At 42.4% G+C, this 15,598-nt stretch overlaps 1 protein-coding gene across 1 annotated transcript in view; it reads right to left on the reverse strand.

The window, feature by feature from the left end:
- Nucleotides 1-15,598, reverse strand: part of SCYL1 (SCY1 like pseudokinase 1) — a 74,838-nt gene that overhangs the window by 15,666 nt on the left and 43,574 nt on the right. Inside the window, exons 13-15 of the mRNA XM_056527075.1 lie at nucleotides 11,407-11,592; nucleotides 7,923-8,053; nucleotides 7,720-7,809 (exon numbers count right to left, since the gene is read on the reverse strand). Of these exons, the coding sequence (XP_056383050.1) occupies nucleotides 7,720-7,809; nucleotides 7,923-8,053; nucleotides 11,407-11,592 (407 nt within the window). The remainder of the gene's footprint in view (nucleotides 1-7,719; nucleotides 7,810-7,922; nucleotides 8,054-11,406; nucleotides 11,593-15,598) is intronic.

Genomic DNA, 15,598 nt, shown 5'->3' on the forward strand with positions numbered 1-15,598 from the left:
ATGTGTGTGTGTGTGTGTGTGTGTATGCCAGGAGTTTTAGTCCCTGTTATGTGTGTGTGTGTATGCCAGGAGTTGTGGTCCCTGTTATGTGTGTGTATGCCAGGAGTTGTAGTCCCTGTTATGTGTGTATGCCAGGAGTTATGGTCCCTGTTATGTGTGTGTGCGTGTGTGTATGTTTGTGTGTATGCCAGGAGTTGTGGTCCCTGTTATGATTGTGTATGCCAGGAGTTGTGGTCCCCGTTATGTGTGTGTATGCCAGGAGTTGTAGACCCTGTTATGTGTGTGTGTGTGCCAGGAGTTCTGGTCCCTGTTATGTGTGTGTATGCCAGGAGTTGTAGTCCCTGTTATGTGTGTGTGTGTGCGCGTGTGTGTGTGTGTGTTTGTGTGTGTGTATGCCAGGAGTTGTAGTCCCTGTTATGTGTGTGTGTATGCCAGGAGTTGTGGTCCCTGTTATGTGTGTGTATGCCAGGAGTTGTGGTCCCTGTTATGTGTGTGTGTGTGTGTGTATGCCAGGAGTTGTAGTCCCTGTTGTGTGTGTGTGTGTATGCCAGGAGTTGTAGTCCCTGTTATGTGTGTGTATGCCAGGAGTTGTGGTCCCTGTTATGTGTGTGTATGCCACGAGTTGTAGTCCCTGTTATGTGTGTATGCCAGGAGTTATGGTCCCTGTTATGTGTGTGTGCGTGTGTGTGTGTGTGTGTGTATGCCAGGAGTTGTGGTCCCTGTTATGTGTGTGTATGCCAGGAGGTTGTAGTCCCTGTTATGTGTATGTATGCCAGGAGGTTGTAGTCCCTGTTATGTGTGTATGCCAGGAGTTGTAGTCCCTGTTATGTGTGTGTATGCCAGGAGTTGTAGTCCCTGTTGTGTGTGTATGCCAGGAGTTGTAGTCCCTGTTGTGTGTGTGTGTGTGTGTGTGTGTGTATGCCAGGAGTTGTAGTCCCTGTTGTGTGTGTGTATGCCAGGAGTTGTAGTCCCTGTTGTGTGTGTGTGTATGCCAGGAGTTGTAGTCCCTGTTATGTGTGTGTGTGTGTTTGTGTGTGTGTGTATGCCAGGAGTTTTAGTCCCTGTTATGTGTGTGTGTGTATGCCAGGAGTTTTAGTCCCTGTTATGTGTGTGTGTATGCCAGGAGTTGTGGTCCCTGTTATGTGTGTGTATGCCAGGAGTTATGGTCCCTGTTATGTGTGTGTGTTTGTGTGTATGCCAGGAGTTGTGGTCCCTGATATGTGTGTGTATGCCAGGAGTTGTAGTCCCTGTTATGTGTGTGTGTATGCCAGGAGTTGTAGTCCCTGTTATGTGTGTGTGTATGCCAGGAGTTGTGGTCCCTGTTATGTGTGTGTGTGTGTATGCCAGGAGTTGTAGTCCCTGTTATGTGTGTATGCCAGGAGTTGTGGTCCCTGTTATGTGTGTGTATGCCAGGAGTTGTGGTCCCTGTTATGTGTGTGTGTGTGTGTGTGTGTGTGTGTGTATGCCAGGAGTTGTAGTCCCTGTTATGTGTGTGTGTCTGTATGCCAGGAGTTGTAGTCCCTGTTATGTGTGTGTGTGCGTGTGTATGTATGCCAGGAGTTGTAGTCCCTGTTATGTGTGTATGCCAGGAGTTGTGGTCCCTGTTATGTGTGTGTATGCCAGGAGTTGTGGTCCCTGTTATGTGTGTGTATGCCAAGAGTTGTGGTCCCTGTTATGTGTGTGTATGCCAAGAGTTGTGGTCCCTGTTGTGTGTGTGTATGCCAGGAGTTGTAGTCCCTGTTATGTGTGTATGACAGGAGTTGTAGTCCCTGTTATGTGTGTGTGTATGACAGGAGTTGTAGTCCCTGTTATGTGTGTGTGTATGACAGGAGTTGTAGTCCCTGTTATGTGTGTGTGTCTGTATGCCAGGAGTTGTAGTCCCTGTTATGTGTGTATGCCAGGAGTTGTAGTCCCTGTTATGTGTGTATGTATGCATGCTAGGAGTTGTAGTCCCTGTTATGTGTGTGTGTATGCCAGGAGTTGTAGTCCCTGTTATGTGTGTGTGTCTGTATGCCAGGAGTTGTAGTCCCTGTTATGTGTGTATGCCAGGAGTTGTAGTCCCTGTTATGTGTGTATGCCAGGAGTTGTAGTCCCTGTTATGTGTGTATGTATGCATGCTAGGAGTTGTAGTCCCTGTTATGTGTGTGTGTATGCCAGGAGTTGTAGTACCTGTTATGTGTGTGTGTATGCCAGGAGTTGTAGTCCCTGTTATGTGTGTGTATGCCAGGAGTTGTAGTCCCTGTTCTGTGTGTGTATGCCAGGAGTTGTAGTCCCTGTTATGTGTGTTTGTGTCTGTATGCCAGGAGTTGTAGTCCCTGTTATGTGTGTGTGTGTATGCCAGGAGTTACATAGTAACATAGTTCATGAGGTTGAAAAAAGACCAGAGTCCATCAAGTTCAACCTATATCCCTACTCAGTCCCTACTGAGTTGATCCAGAGGAAGGCAAAAAAAAAAAAACTCATACTAGAGGTAAAAATTCCTTCCCGACTCCAAATATGGCATCAGAATAAATCCCTGGATCAACGTTCTGTCCCTATAAATCTAGTATACATAACCAGTGATGTTATTATTCTCCAAAAATGCATCCAGCCCCTTTTTGAACTATTTTACAGAGTTCACCATGACCACCTCCTCCGGGAGAGAATTCCACAGTCTCACTGCTCTTACAGTAAAGAACCCCCGTCTGTGCTGGTGTAGAAACCTTCTTTCCTCTAAACGTAGAGGATGCCCCCTTGTTATAGATACAGTCCTGGGTATAAATAGATCATGGGAGAGAAGAGAGAGCGCTCCATAGCGTAATACCGCAAGTTTAGGGTCCACACATGTAATGGAAAATGCCCTTACAAAGTGCGGTTGTGTAAGCTCACACACAACATTGGTCAGAGTGAGTGAGAGGTAGATCCAGTCTGCAACCTTCCCATTTGAATAGGACAATAGCAGGAGGAGACTTCTGAAAATGGTGGGATTCAGCAGTGCTGACCAGGAGCAGACATCAGGTAGGTACGAAGGTAGCTTTACTAAAACAAAGCAACACGTTTCACCGAAGGTGCGGCTTCATCAGGCATCAGGGATGCCTCTGTTTCCTATCACTGAGCCAGTTACTTACCCATTTACACACATTCTCCCCCAGCCCAATTCTTCTCATTTTATGCACCAACCTTTTATGTGGAGCCGTATCAAATGCTTTGGAAAAATCCAGATATACAACATCCAGAGATTCCCCCTGGTCCAGTCTGGAGCTCACCTCCTCATAAAAGATGATCAGGTTAGTATGACACGACCGATCCCTCATAAAGCCATGCTGATACGGAGTCATACATTTATTTTTATCAAGATATTCCAAAATAGCATCTCTTAGAAAACCCTCAAACAATTTACATACAACAGAGGTTAAACTAACAGGTGTATAATTCCCGGGGTCACCTTTTTTTTTTCCCTTTTTAAATATTGGCACCACATTTGCTATGTGCCAGTCCTGGGGAACAGTCCCTGTTACTATAGAGTCCCGGAATATTAAAAATAGGGGTCTGTCTATAACATTACTTAATTCCTTTAGAACTTGGGGGTGAATGCCATCTGGACCTGGTGATTTGTCTGTTTTGATTTTTTGTAGGTGGCACTGTACTTCTTCCTGGGTTAGACAGGTGACCTGTACTGGGAAGTTTACCTTATCCCACTGTATTTCACCTGGCATTTCATTTCCTCGGTCAATACAGTGGAGAAGAATTTGTTTATTATATTTGCTTTTTCCTGATCCCCGTCTATAATTTCTTCATCATCATTTTTTAAGGGGCCCACACTTTCATTTTTGACCTTTTTGCTATTTATATAGTTAAAAGAACATTACTACTCTCTTTGGCAATGAGTCTTCAGGGGTGTGGAAATAAAAATAAAAAAAACTACTTGTAATTTCAACCAAAATAGCATGATCCACCCCACTAGACCACCAGGGATGGATATAAGATCCCCATTAGACACTGCTGTCAATTTAGACAGCGGTGATCTAATGGTTTAATAGCGGCCACAGTGATCGCAGCATGCCAGGCTATTAGCGGAGGGAGAGCTGTAGCTAGCAACTTTTACACCCGAGGCAAGTCCCCCCCCCCCCCCCCATCTGACCCCTATAACTCCTATTTTTCCATATGCAGGGGTGTATGAGGGTAATCTTATGTGCCGTGATCTGTAGGTTTTTATCGGAACCATTTATTATCGGAACTTTTATTAGGAAAGGGGCTTATTCACATATATACGCACTTCTTAAAATATTTTAATCACTATTTTTCAGTCTTCTTAGGGACTTCTATATGGAGTCTTTTGATTGGAAAACACTGAACAGCGCTGTGTTACTGAGGGAAGGGGGGGTTCTGCTTCTCCAGTTTATGTGCTGCATTGTGTCAGAAAATGCTGGAAGTTGCATTTAGTTAGTAGATAACTACAACACCCAGTATGCCCTGATGCAGCCTATGGTTGTACAGCTGACCCGAACCAAAACTACAACTCCCAGCATGCCCTGATGCAGCCTATGGTTGTGTGGGTGCTGCAGCATGTTGCACTGTATAGTACCGTAGTACAGTTAAGGTTATTGTGCAACATGCTGGGAGTTGTAGTTTTGGTTCGTGTCAGTTGCAGAGCCATAGTCTGTGTCAAGGAATACTGGGAATTACAGTTAGTAACTACAACACCCAGCATGTCCTGATGCAGCCTATGGCCCTGCAGCTGACCCGAACCAAAACTACAACTCCCAGCATGTTACACTTTATATTTCTACAGTTCAGGTTATGGTGCAACATGCTAAAGCATACCGGTATCCAGTATAGGAGATTTCTATTGAGTGTATGCAAAACTACAGATAAAGGATGTGTGGACATGCTGGGAGCTGTAGTTTTACAACAGCTGGAGGCAACACTGCTCTAACACAGTTAGGCTGGGTTCACACTGCGTTTTGTCCCATACGGGAGCGCATACGGCAGGGGGGAGCTAAAAGCTCGCGCTCCCGTATGTCATTCATTTCAATGAGCCGACCGGAGTGAAACGTTCGGTCCGGTCGGCTCATTTTTGCGCCGTATGCGCTTTTACAACCGGACCTAAAACTGTGGTCAACCACGGTTTTAGGTCCGGTTGTAAAAGCGCATACGGCGCAAAAATGAGCCGACCGGACCGAACGTTTCACTCCGGTCGGCTCATTGAAATGAATGACATACGGGAGCGCATACGGTAACAAACGGGAGCGCGAGCTTTTAGCTCCCCCCTGCCGTATGCGCTCCCGTATGGGACAAAACGTAGTGTGGACCCAGCCTTATTTTCAAACACTGCAGCTTCAGTTGTTACTAAACTACAACTCCCAGCATGTTACACTTTATAGTTCTACAGTTCAGGTTATGGTGCAACATGCTAAAGCATACCGGTATCCAGTATAGGAGATTTCTATTGAGTGCATGCAAAACTACAGATAAAGGATGTGTGGACATGCTGGGAGCTGTAGTTTTACAACAGCTGGAGGCAACACTGCTCTAACACAGTTATTTACAAACATTGCAGCTTCAGTTGTTACTAAACTACAACTCCCAGCATGCTGAAATGGTCAAAGCTTTCTCGGACTCCTGAATGACAAAGAAGTTGATCAGACATTAAGGAGTCTGTGAAAGATGAATGACACACATAGTGACAGCTATGCTGATTAGCATCCAGCTTTACTAGGAGAAGATAAAACAGATAGAACATGTATTCATAAAAATGCTGTATTTTTATCTAAAAAATCCTTGCACTAATTTTATAAAGATCTATTCTTATATTTATACATTTTATCCTGTTATGAATTCACCATAATGACTTACTGCAGGCAAGTATCTTCCTCTGACACATGACACAGCATAAAGCCAGAGAGGAAAGGGTTACAGAGTAGAGAGTACTGATTGGCTGACTGCACAGGCTTGCTCCTGTGAGGGAGACAGACAGACACGCCCCTTCCAGCCTGCACAATGAAAAAGTAACTCACCAGCAGACAAATGCTTATATGTCTGGATATATAGGTCTGAGACACATAAAAATTATATGCACATGATCAGGATTGGGTCCTGAGTAACATATCACTTTTTTCTTTTTTTTGCACTATGACAGGTACGCTTTAAATTTCCTTCCTAAAAAAATATTTTTTTGGGTTCGCTGTACATTTTATGGTCCTTTCCTATTTAATATATTCATTAATGACCTTGTAGAGGGGTTGAATAGTAAAGTAGCAATCTTTGCAGATGATACTAAACTCTGTAGTCTGTGGGAATTGGCAGATGAGGTTCAACACTGATAAATGTAAGGTAATGCACATGGGGAGGAAAAATCCGGGCTGGGATTATGTATTAAATGGGAGAACACTTGGGACGACTGACATGGAAAAGGACTGAGGAGTCTTATTTAATAGTAAATTTAGTTGTAGTAACCAGTGTCGGGCAGTTGCTGCCAAGGCAAATAAAATCATGGGGTGCATCAATAGGGGCATAGATGTCCACGACAAGGAAATAATTCTACCCCTGTACAAATCACTGGTCAGACCACACATAGAATACTGTGTACAGTACTGGGCACCAGTGTACAAGAAAGATATAGTGGTGCTGGAGAGGGTTCAAAGACGGCAACCAGAGTAATACGGGGAATGGGAGGACTACAGTACCCAGAAAGATTATCAGAATTAGGGTTATTTAGTTTAGAAAAAAGACGACTTAGGGGAGACCTAATAACTATGTATAAATATATCAGGGGATCTATTTATACCCAGGACTGTATCTATAACAAGAGGGCATCCTCTACGTTTAGAGGAAAGAAGGTTTCTACACCAGCACAGACGGGGGTTCTTTACTGTAAGAGCAGTGAGACTGTGGAATTCTATCCTAGAGGAGGTGGTCATGGTGAACTCTGTAAAAGAATTTAAAAGGGGCTGGATGGATTTTTGGAGAATAATAACATCGCTGGTTATGTATACTAGATTTATAGGGACAGAACGTTGATCCAGGGATTTATTCTGATGCCATATTTGGAGTCGGGAAGGAATTTTTACCTCTAGTATGAGGGTTTTTTGCCTTCCTCTGGATTAACTCTGTAGGGACTCATTAGGGTTATAGGTTGAACTTGATGGACTCTTGTCTTTTTTTAACCTTATGAACTATGTTACATGCTAGTGCTTATATAAAATAAGGGAAACAAGAATTTTGCAATGCAGGGGAAATGGAGTTCTTTCAATGACCATCACATCTGAGGTGCAGCTTCTTAAAACACATCTCAAAACAGCAAGTGGAGAAATCAACAGAAGTGGGATGAACCCATACGAATTCATTTCAAGTCTAAGAACTTCAATACATGATGGTGTGTATAAGTTGCATGGACAGTATGCCTTCTTATTTTATAGGAAACTATCATATGGAATAAAAAAAAAAAAGTGTGACATATCTTATTGGGTGCTGTACTATGGTATATAATCAAGAACCTCCTCCTTTTAAATACCATTTTACATGTATTAGTGCAACTTTAAAGCATCACTGCAATTTAATGAAAACTTGACATATCACACAGGCATACCAAAATGCTTTTCTGGTAGGGCTGGGACCCCCAATGATCTCTAGATATAGCTGGGTGAAGTGCATGACAGCACGCTTTACTCTCTAGCTTGGCGTTAATGCAGGTGACCGCCTCTATTGTTTACAGAACATACATTAGGCATACACTCTTACCGTCCTCTCTGCTGTTTTTTTACTTGTGCTCTGGCTCCAGGTTGTGTCCCAGTCATCATTTTCTGGCTGTATTTTACTCTGATCAGAATCCTAAATACAAAATGTTGTAAAAGGTGGTTAAAAAATTATATATATATATATATATATATATATATATCAGAACAGACAAAAAAGCATGTGAAATACAGTCAATGCTTTATTACCTCTAGACTACCCCAATCTTCTTCATCCCACCTGTCTAAGGGATTATTATCGACCTCATTTTCATCATCTTCTGGCACATATTGGGATGTAAGAGATGAGGTAGAGGTGGAAACAGGGGCAGGTGTAGTGTCTAGAGAGAAAACAGAAACACTTATACTGTTATACACTCTCACATCATTCACATACTCACAGCTGTCTAGGAAAAAAAATCCACCTAGGCACAAACACACTTTATGAAAGCTAAGTTTTACAATGTGATAAAATAGCAAAAAGGTGTGTATCTGTCATGTCATGTGACTTTTCAGGACTGAATGATGCAAAAAGAATACCTTACTGATCCCACACCAATTCCATTTGGACATATACCGAGTGCCCCACAAGTCTTTGGCTACAATGGTCACATGTCTATGTTGAGTGGGACCATGAATTACAAGCATTGGCCACATCTGTGACCTGTTACAGCAATCGAAGGGCTGCAAGGTCTGAATTGAAATAGACTATAAAGTAGAGAAACTGTCAGGAGCCTAAAAGCACAGTAGGGCTGCAATGATTAATTTATGTTAATCGATTAAAAATGGATAATGGAAATAGTTGATGAAGATTTCAATAACAGATTATTTTGTAGTTTGGGGGCGTGGCCTAGTAACCGTATTCCTACTATGTTTGCTATTTTCCCTGCCTGTTTCACCCCTCAGTCTGCCCCTACATGTCCCCCTCCATCTCCTGTTACCGTCTGGTACCTTTTTGAAGCCGCTGCTGCTGCCGACCTGCATCATCTGTGGCCTACCTGCAGCACTGAGACCGCTGCCTGGAGTGTGTCCGGAAGCTGGCACCGCCTCCTTGTCCTCGACCACTCCGGTGACAAGAAGCCTCCGGTCCAGACATCGTGAGAGCCCCCCCTGTCCGGCCAGAAACTTACCCTCTGTGAACCCAGGTGCTGTCCCATCTATTTTCCCCTGTTAACTCGTCACAACGCAGTCCCCACTTCCTTGCCCCCTCCTGATAACCTTTCCTTGGTCCACTAATCCAGTTTTGGATTTTTATCAAATGAATCATACCAATAAGAGGCTAACTAATTAATTTTAGAAATAATTGTAAGGTGCAGCCCTAAAGCACAGTACTTCTTTTATTAGCTCACAGTATTCTGATGTTATTTATGAGACTTGGCTACCAAGCTGTTAAGCTGCCTTTGATACAAATTATTTTAGCTATCAAATTTTCTTATCAGCCTTCCCTTACTTGTTTTGCTGACTACTGGTGTCCTCAGAGGTCTGAGGTTAATGGCATGGAAAAGTATACATAAATAATATTACATATAATAACTAATGTCTGCTGTCATTAGTTCATCCTCCTGGTATTATCCAATTAAGGAGAGGGTTGAGCAGGGCAGGGACACTTCTAGCCAATGATATAGGATTAAAAAAAAAAAACATTCCCAATCTTACTCAGTTACAGGCATTTGTGTATTTAAGGGAACCAATCATCAGATTTTACCCTATATAACGCTTGGCAAAGCATTATATAGGGTAAAATCTCTATCCTCACCATCCCCGGGGGGACGCTCCTGCCCCCAGGGATGGTGAAGATATGAAGTTATAAACTAGTCACCGCCGCGGCCGTAAGTAGTCCCCTGGGCGGGGAGCTCCTCTCACCTAGTCCTGTTCTTCGGCCGGCAGCGACGCCCCCTCTGCTTGATAGATGGGCCGCGTCATCGATCTGCTCCATCTGTTCAGTGAGCAGAGTGATGACGTGGTCCATCAATCAAACGGAGGGGGCGTCGCTGCCGGCTGAAGAACGGGACTAGGTGAGTGGAGCTCCCCACCCAGGTGACTACTTACGGCCGCAGTGGTCACTAGTTTATAACTTCATATCCTCACCATCCTGGGGGCAGGAGCGTCCCCCGGGATGGTGAGGATAAAGATTTTACCCTATATAATGCTTTGCCAAGCGTTATATAGGGTAAAATCTGATGATTGGTTCCTTTTAAATTTGAATTTAAAGTATGGTATAATGGCATCTTAGAATCTACCTAGTGTACATGCCCCAGCACAGGCTGTTTATGCTATAACTATCCACAGAGCGCATGCGTATTAACTTAATACTATTATGGAATGGATACTTTCACCGTTATCATTTAACTTCTGTATCAGACACATTGTTTGTGTTCAGGTTTTGAATATTTTGCTCCATTAGTATATGTTTTAGTTTAAAAAATCCAAATCTAAATTTGACTAACATCTTGACGTACCCACCTGTGTTGGCACCCACTACTGGTTGGATAACACATACGTAAGGTTTTAAAAGTTATCTGTAGCATGTATATTTGACCCGTACATAACTATCGCATAGATGAATTATTTCATATTTAGACAATCACCACTGGCAGACTGGAGTGAATATATATATTATATTATATATATATATATATATATATATATATATATATATATATATATATATATATATATATGTATGATCACCTCAGGGCCCATACCTCATCCATATCAAGCAGATACCAGGAAGCTGGATATAAAATACTCTCACGTTGGTACCGGGGTCACGGCCGGATACATATTTACCCCTCCGTATCTTTATGCTGGAGGGGCTGCAGGCAAATAGTTTTTTTGGGAATGTCCAGTTCTAAACAGGTTTTTGAGTTAGGTTCACTAAAAAACATCAGTGCTTACAGACTACACAATTCCGCACTCCCCAGCCTTCTTTCTTTTCTATGTCTCTTAGATCCCGGTCAAAATATACAGCTCCTTTCCCCTCTGCCATTTGGTGAATGCAGCTAGAACATGCATCCCAGCGCTCTGGAGCACTTGGAGGTCCATAAGGTGGAGGAGATACACAAATGGAAGACTTGATATCCCACTCTCAGGGTCTATCTTTACGGTTTCAGAGGACGTGGTACCAATGGACAAGGTTTCAAAGAAACAAGGGAATACAGAGCCCTTAGACCATGTTCACAAGTCCAGAATTTCCGGGCACAATTCCACTGGAGATTCTGGAGCAGCAGAGTCCCATTGATTTCAAAGGGATTCTGCTGTGCTTTACACATGTCCAGAATTTCTGTGCCAGATGTCTGAAATTCTGTTTTCTGTTTCCGCAGTAAAAATTAACATGTTCATTTTTCCTGCGGACACCACACAGACGGCATATTATGCCAGAGCCCGCACTCTCCAGAACGTCCGTACAGAGACAATTTAGACATGTGAACATAAAGTTTTAATTATTTGTATACCTTTCAGGCAGGTCATTAGAAAAATGTTTATCTAAGTTGTCTGTTAGAGGAGAAAAACTTTTTCTCATATTTTAACCAGTGTTAGGGCTTAAAATAATTTGTACTTTTTCCTGTCTTTTTTTTTTCTCTTTGTAAAATCATAAAATCTCTTTCATAAAGAATAAAAAAAAAAAAAACGAAGATGACCTCAGGAGTAGCATCACAGCTTAGGGGGTCAAGCGGAATATCAGAGCAGTTACCTGATTTACTTGTTTCTGCATGGGCTGCTGAAGATGCTGGCGTTTCACCTGCAGGGGCAGGTTCCGGTCCACCTGAAGGACTGGTGCGGATAAATTTAGACGTCAAGGATGAGACTCCAGTTACAGCCCAACCAGCCCATCCACCGACAATACCCGGGCTTGTTGATGCTGCATGTACATCTTTTTCTGAGGGAATAAATGCAACACTGACTCAACACTGACCACAATATCATTTGTTAGCTGGTTGAAACATGGTGGGGTTAATACTCCCATTCTAACAAGTGATTTAGAACTGTTCTTGCATCGTTGCACCATCACCCAATCGCATACACACAACCTGAAACACACAGAACTGTAATAGGACTTGTTCACACAGAAAACCAAATTGTGCCTGAGGGTACAGTCCCATGTAGCGCTAACGCAATGTGCTATGTATCAGGAAATATGCTGTGTATTCTACAAACAGCATACACACAGGGCAACCCGGAGGCAGCCCTGTGTGTTCAGTGAGGATTGGGGGTGGGGCCGGACGTCAGTCCCACAGCGTAACGTACCCTTAAAATCCGCATATGAAATCCCTGCTGCTTTTGTTGCATATATGTTCAGCGATTACATATGGAAACACTCAAAAAAGTGACAATACCTTTTTTTTTTCCTCTGAATTTTCCGCATTGCGTAGACATAAAGCCAAAGAGATGTTCATTTAGAAATGTACAGATTCTATGTGGAATTCCACATCTAAATCAGTGTCAAAGTTGCAAGCTGCAAGTTTATTCCCTGACAACCAAGGGAATAAATCATCACCATATTCTGGATTTTTATCACAATAATCCCAAATTCAGTCCTGTGCAGCCTAAAGGATCAAAACCCACTAATCCAAGAAATGAGTTTAGCGCTATGTTCACATAAAATGAGAGACTTATCAAAACTTGTGTAAAGGGAGAGTGGTGCAGTTGCCCATAGCAACCAATCATACTGCTTCTTTCATTTTAAAAATGAAAGAACCAATTTGATAGGTTGCTATGGGCAACTGCACTACTATTCCTATACACAGGTTATGATGAATCTCCCCCATGGTATTTTTAGGCAAAACCAGGACTGGAAATGACACAGAAAAACTATTATGGAAAGTTTTGTCCCCACTCCTGTTTTTGGCTAAAAATACTAACCAAAATTACTGTGTGTGAACATGGCCTAAGGAAGTTTTCCAGGACTTCAAAGTAATGAACTAAGCTTGGGGTAGGCCTTCATTGCTGGACTGCTGGGAATCCCAGGGATCAGCAGAATTAAGATGCCACAACCACACAATCGTACATCTGGCTTTGCCAGTCCTGCAACCTGTTTAGAAGCACCAAAGCTTCTTTGTTTTGCTGACTGGCAAACACAAATTGATTATTTAATAAGGGTGGGGTCACAAATGCCGTATTTTGCATGTTTTCTGCTGATGATTTTACTACCCGTTGGGGGACATTTCCTAATCTAGTCTATTCTGGGTATGCTTATAGACCAGCGTATGTGGTAGTCTCCTGTCTATTGTGCTCCTAATTTATCAAAGGTCTCACAGCCCTTGATAAATTCTGTGCTCAGACTTCAGGGTCTACAGCTTAAACTGCATTTAGACCTGCTCCAACATGGTCTGACATTTCAGGGTATTTTGGGCGGATGCGACTTGTGGCACAAAAGTCGCACTTGATAAATTCAGCACCAATGCATTTTCCAATGCATTTCCGTCTTAAATAGACTAGCATGCATCATGTTCTAAAAATCCTCTACAGCAAAAGTCACAGAAAAGTCGCACATATTTAGACTGCGACTTTCTGTGCGACAAATTTAGACAGGAAAAACCAGTCTAAATCCTTTGATAAATCTCCCCCATTGACTTCAATGGGTAGTAAAACATGCAGCAAAATATGGTACGTGTGATCCTTCCCTTAAAAGATAACATATCGGTGTAACTTCTACACGTTTACCTTTTATGCTACAGCAGCCGAGATCAGAGTAAAGAAAGTTGCAAAAATCTTAACTACAAAAATGTTTAATTATTGACATAACGGGCCATAAAATTAAGGTGTTCCTTATCCAGCAAGATCAATATTATAAACAATAAAAATAAAATAAATACATTTCTCTTTATCACTTCTCCCAAAAAAAGGAATACATTAGTAAATCAGGACTGTGTCTTATAGTTTTAACTACATATGTCTTTTTGATAAGAGATCTGACAAAATAAAACACATTTTTCATACTAATTTAACTTCCCTGGAGGTCTAAGGTAGTGGATGGGTCAATATCACTATCTTTGGGGGTCTTTGTATGAAGAGAGGGTTAATAGAAAATTCCTCTTGGCAAATGGTAATGATGCATGTAGATGCTTTAGGTTATGTTCACATCTGCATTGAAGGCTCCATCGCAGATACGTTTAACACCTTAAGGACCAAGCCCATTTTAACCTTTTTGCGTCCTTGTTTTTTCCTCCTCGCCTTCTAAAATTCATAACTCTTTTATATTTCCATCTACAGACCCATATAAGGGCTTGTTTTTTTTTGGGTGACCAATTGTACTTTGTAATGAAAACTCTCATTTTACCATAAAATGTACGAAGGAATTTAAATGAAAACCACAATTTTGCACATTTTGGAGGGTTTCGTTTTCACACTGTACACTTTACGGTAAAAATGACATGTGTTCTTTATTCTGTTGGTCAATACGATTAAAATTATACCCATGGCTACATACTTTTATATTTTTGTACAAAATCAGTAATCTAAAATCGTCTTATTTTGACCACCTATAAAACTTTTTCATTTTTCCATATATAGAGCGGAATGAGGGCTCATTTTTTGCGCCGTCATCTGTACTTTTTATCGATACCACATTTGCCTATATAAAACTTTTAGATAATTTTTTATAAATTTTTGGGGGAATAAAATGGGACAAAAAAAAGCAGCATTTTTGGAATTTTTTAAAATATTTTTTACGTTTACGCCGTTCACCATACGGGATCATTAACATTATATTTTGATAGTTCGGACCTTTACGCATGCGGCGATACCAAATATGTTTATTAAAAAAATAATTTTACGCTTTTTTTTAACACTTTTTATGTCCCCATAGGAGACTATCTATAGCAATCATTTGATTGCTAATACTGTTCACTGCTATGCATAGGGCATAGCACTGATCAGTATTATCGGCCATTGGCTGATAGTATTATGACTCGATCTCAGACAAGAGCAGGAGATGCCGGGAGATGGACGGAGGCAGGTGAGGGGACCTCTGTCCGCCATCACAGATGATCAGATCGCCGCGGCAGCGCTGCGGGCAATCCGATCATCCATTTTAACTTGCGCATTGCCGCAGATGCTGTGATCTGTACTGATCGCGGATGTCAATGTGTGATCGCGGATGTCGGCCATTACCTGTGGGTACCTGCCGTGCCGTGTATGACGCGAGCACCGCTCCGATGCTCGCGGTCATACAAAGGACGTAGATTTACATCCTGGTGCGCGAAGTACTGCCAAACCAGGATGTACATTTATGTCCGTGGTCATTAAGGGGTTAAACAATGGGACAAAAAGGCTGCATGGTGTATTTTTTTTTGTCCAGTTAGGATCCTTCCAAATCACGGTCAACAGAACAGATAGAAACCCAATGGACCTGATTAAAGTCAATGTGGTCAGTCTCCTTATCGAACTACTAGGACCTGAGAAACCTCTGAACCTAGTACATAAACCCCTTATATGCTGTGGTCAAATTGCTACCATGGCATGTAAGGAATCTGGGGAGCTTAAAGGGGTATTCGCGGGCAAAAACATCTTATCCCCTATCGAAAGGATAGGGGTTAAGATGTCTGATCGCGGGGGGCCCGCCGCAATCTCCCTGTAGCAGCCCGCATTCTATGCTTAGCTACGTCTGAAGTTTCGGAAACCTCCGGGCTTCCGAGACGGGGACGTGATGTCACGCCACGCCCCCTCCATTCATTTCTATGGGAAACAGCCCGGAGGTTTCCAAAACTACAGACGCAGCAAAGCATAGAATGCGGGCTGCTACAGGGAGATTGCAGGGGGGTCCCAGCGGCAGGCCCCCCGCGATCAGACATCTTATCCCCTATCCTTTCGATAGGGGATAAGACGTTTTTGCCCAGAATACCCCTTTAATAAAATATAGTTAGGAATATACGCCCCCACCCTCA

The sequence above is a fragment of the Hyla sarda genome, chromosome 6 (assembly GCF_029499605.1).
Source record: "Hyla sarda isolate aHylSar1 chromosome 6, aHylSar1.hap1, whole genome shotgun sequence".
Taxonomy (NCBI): domain Eukaryota; kingdom Metazoa; phylum Chordata; class Amphibia; order Anura; family Hylidae; genus Hyla; species Hyla sarda.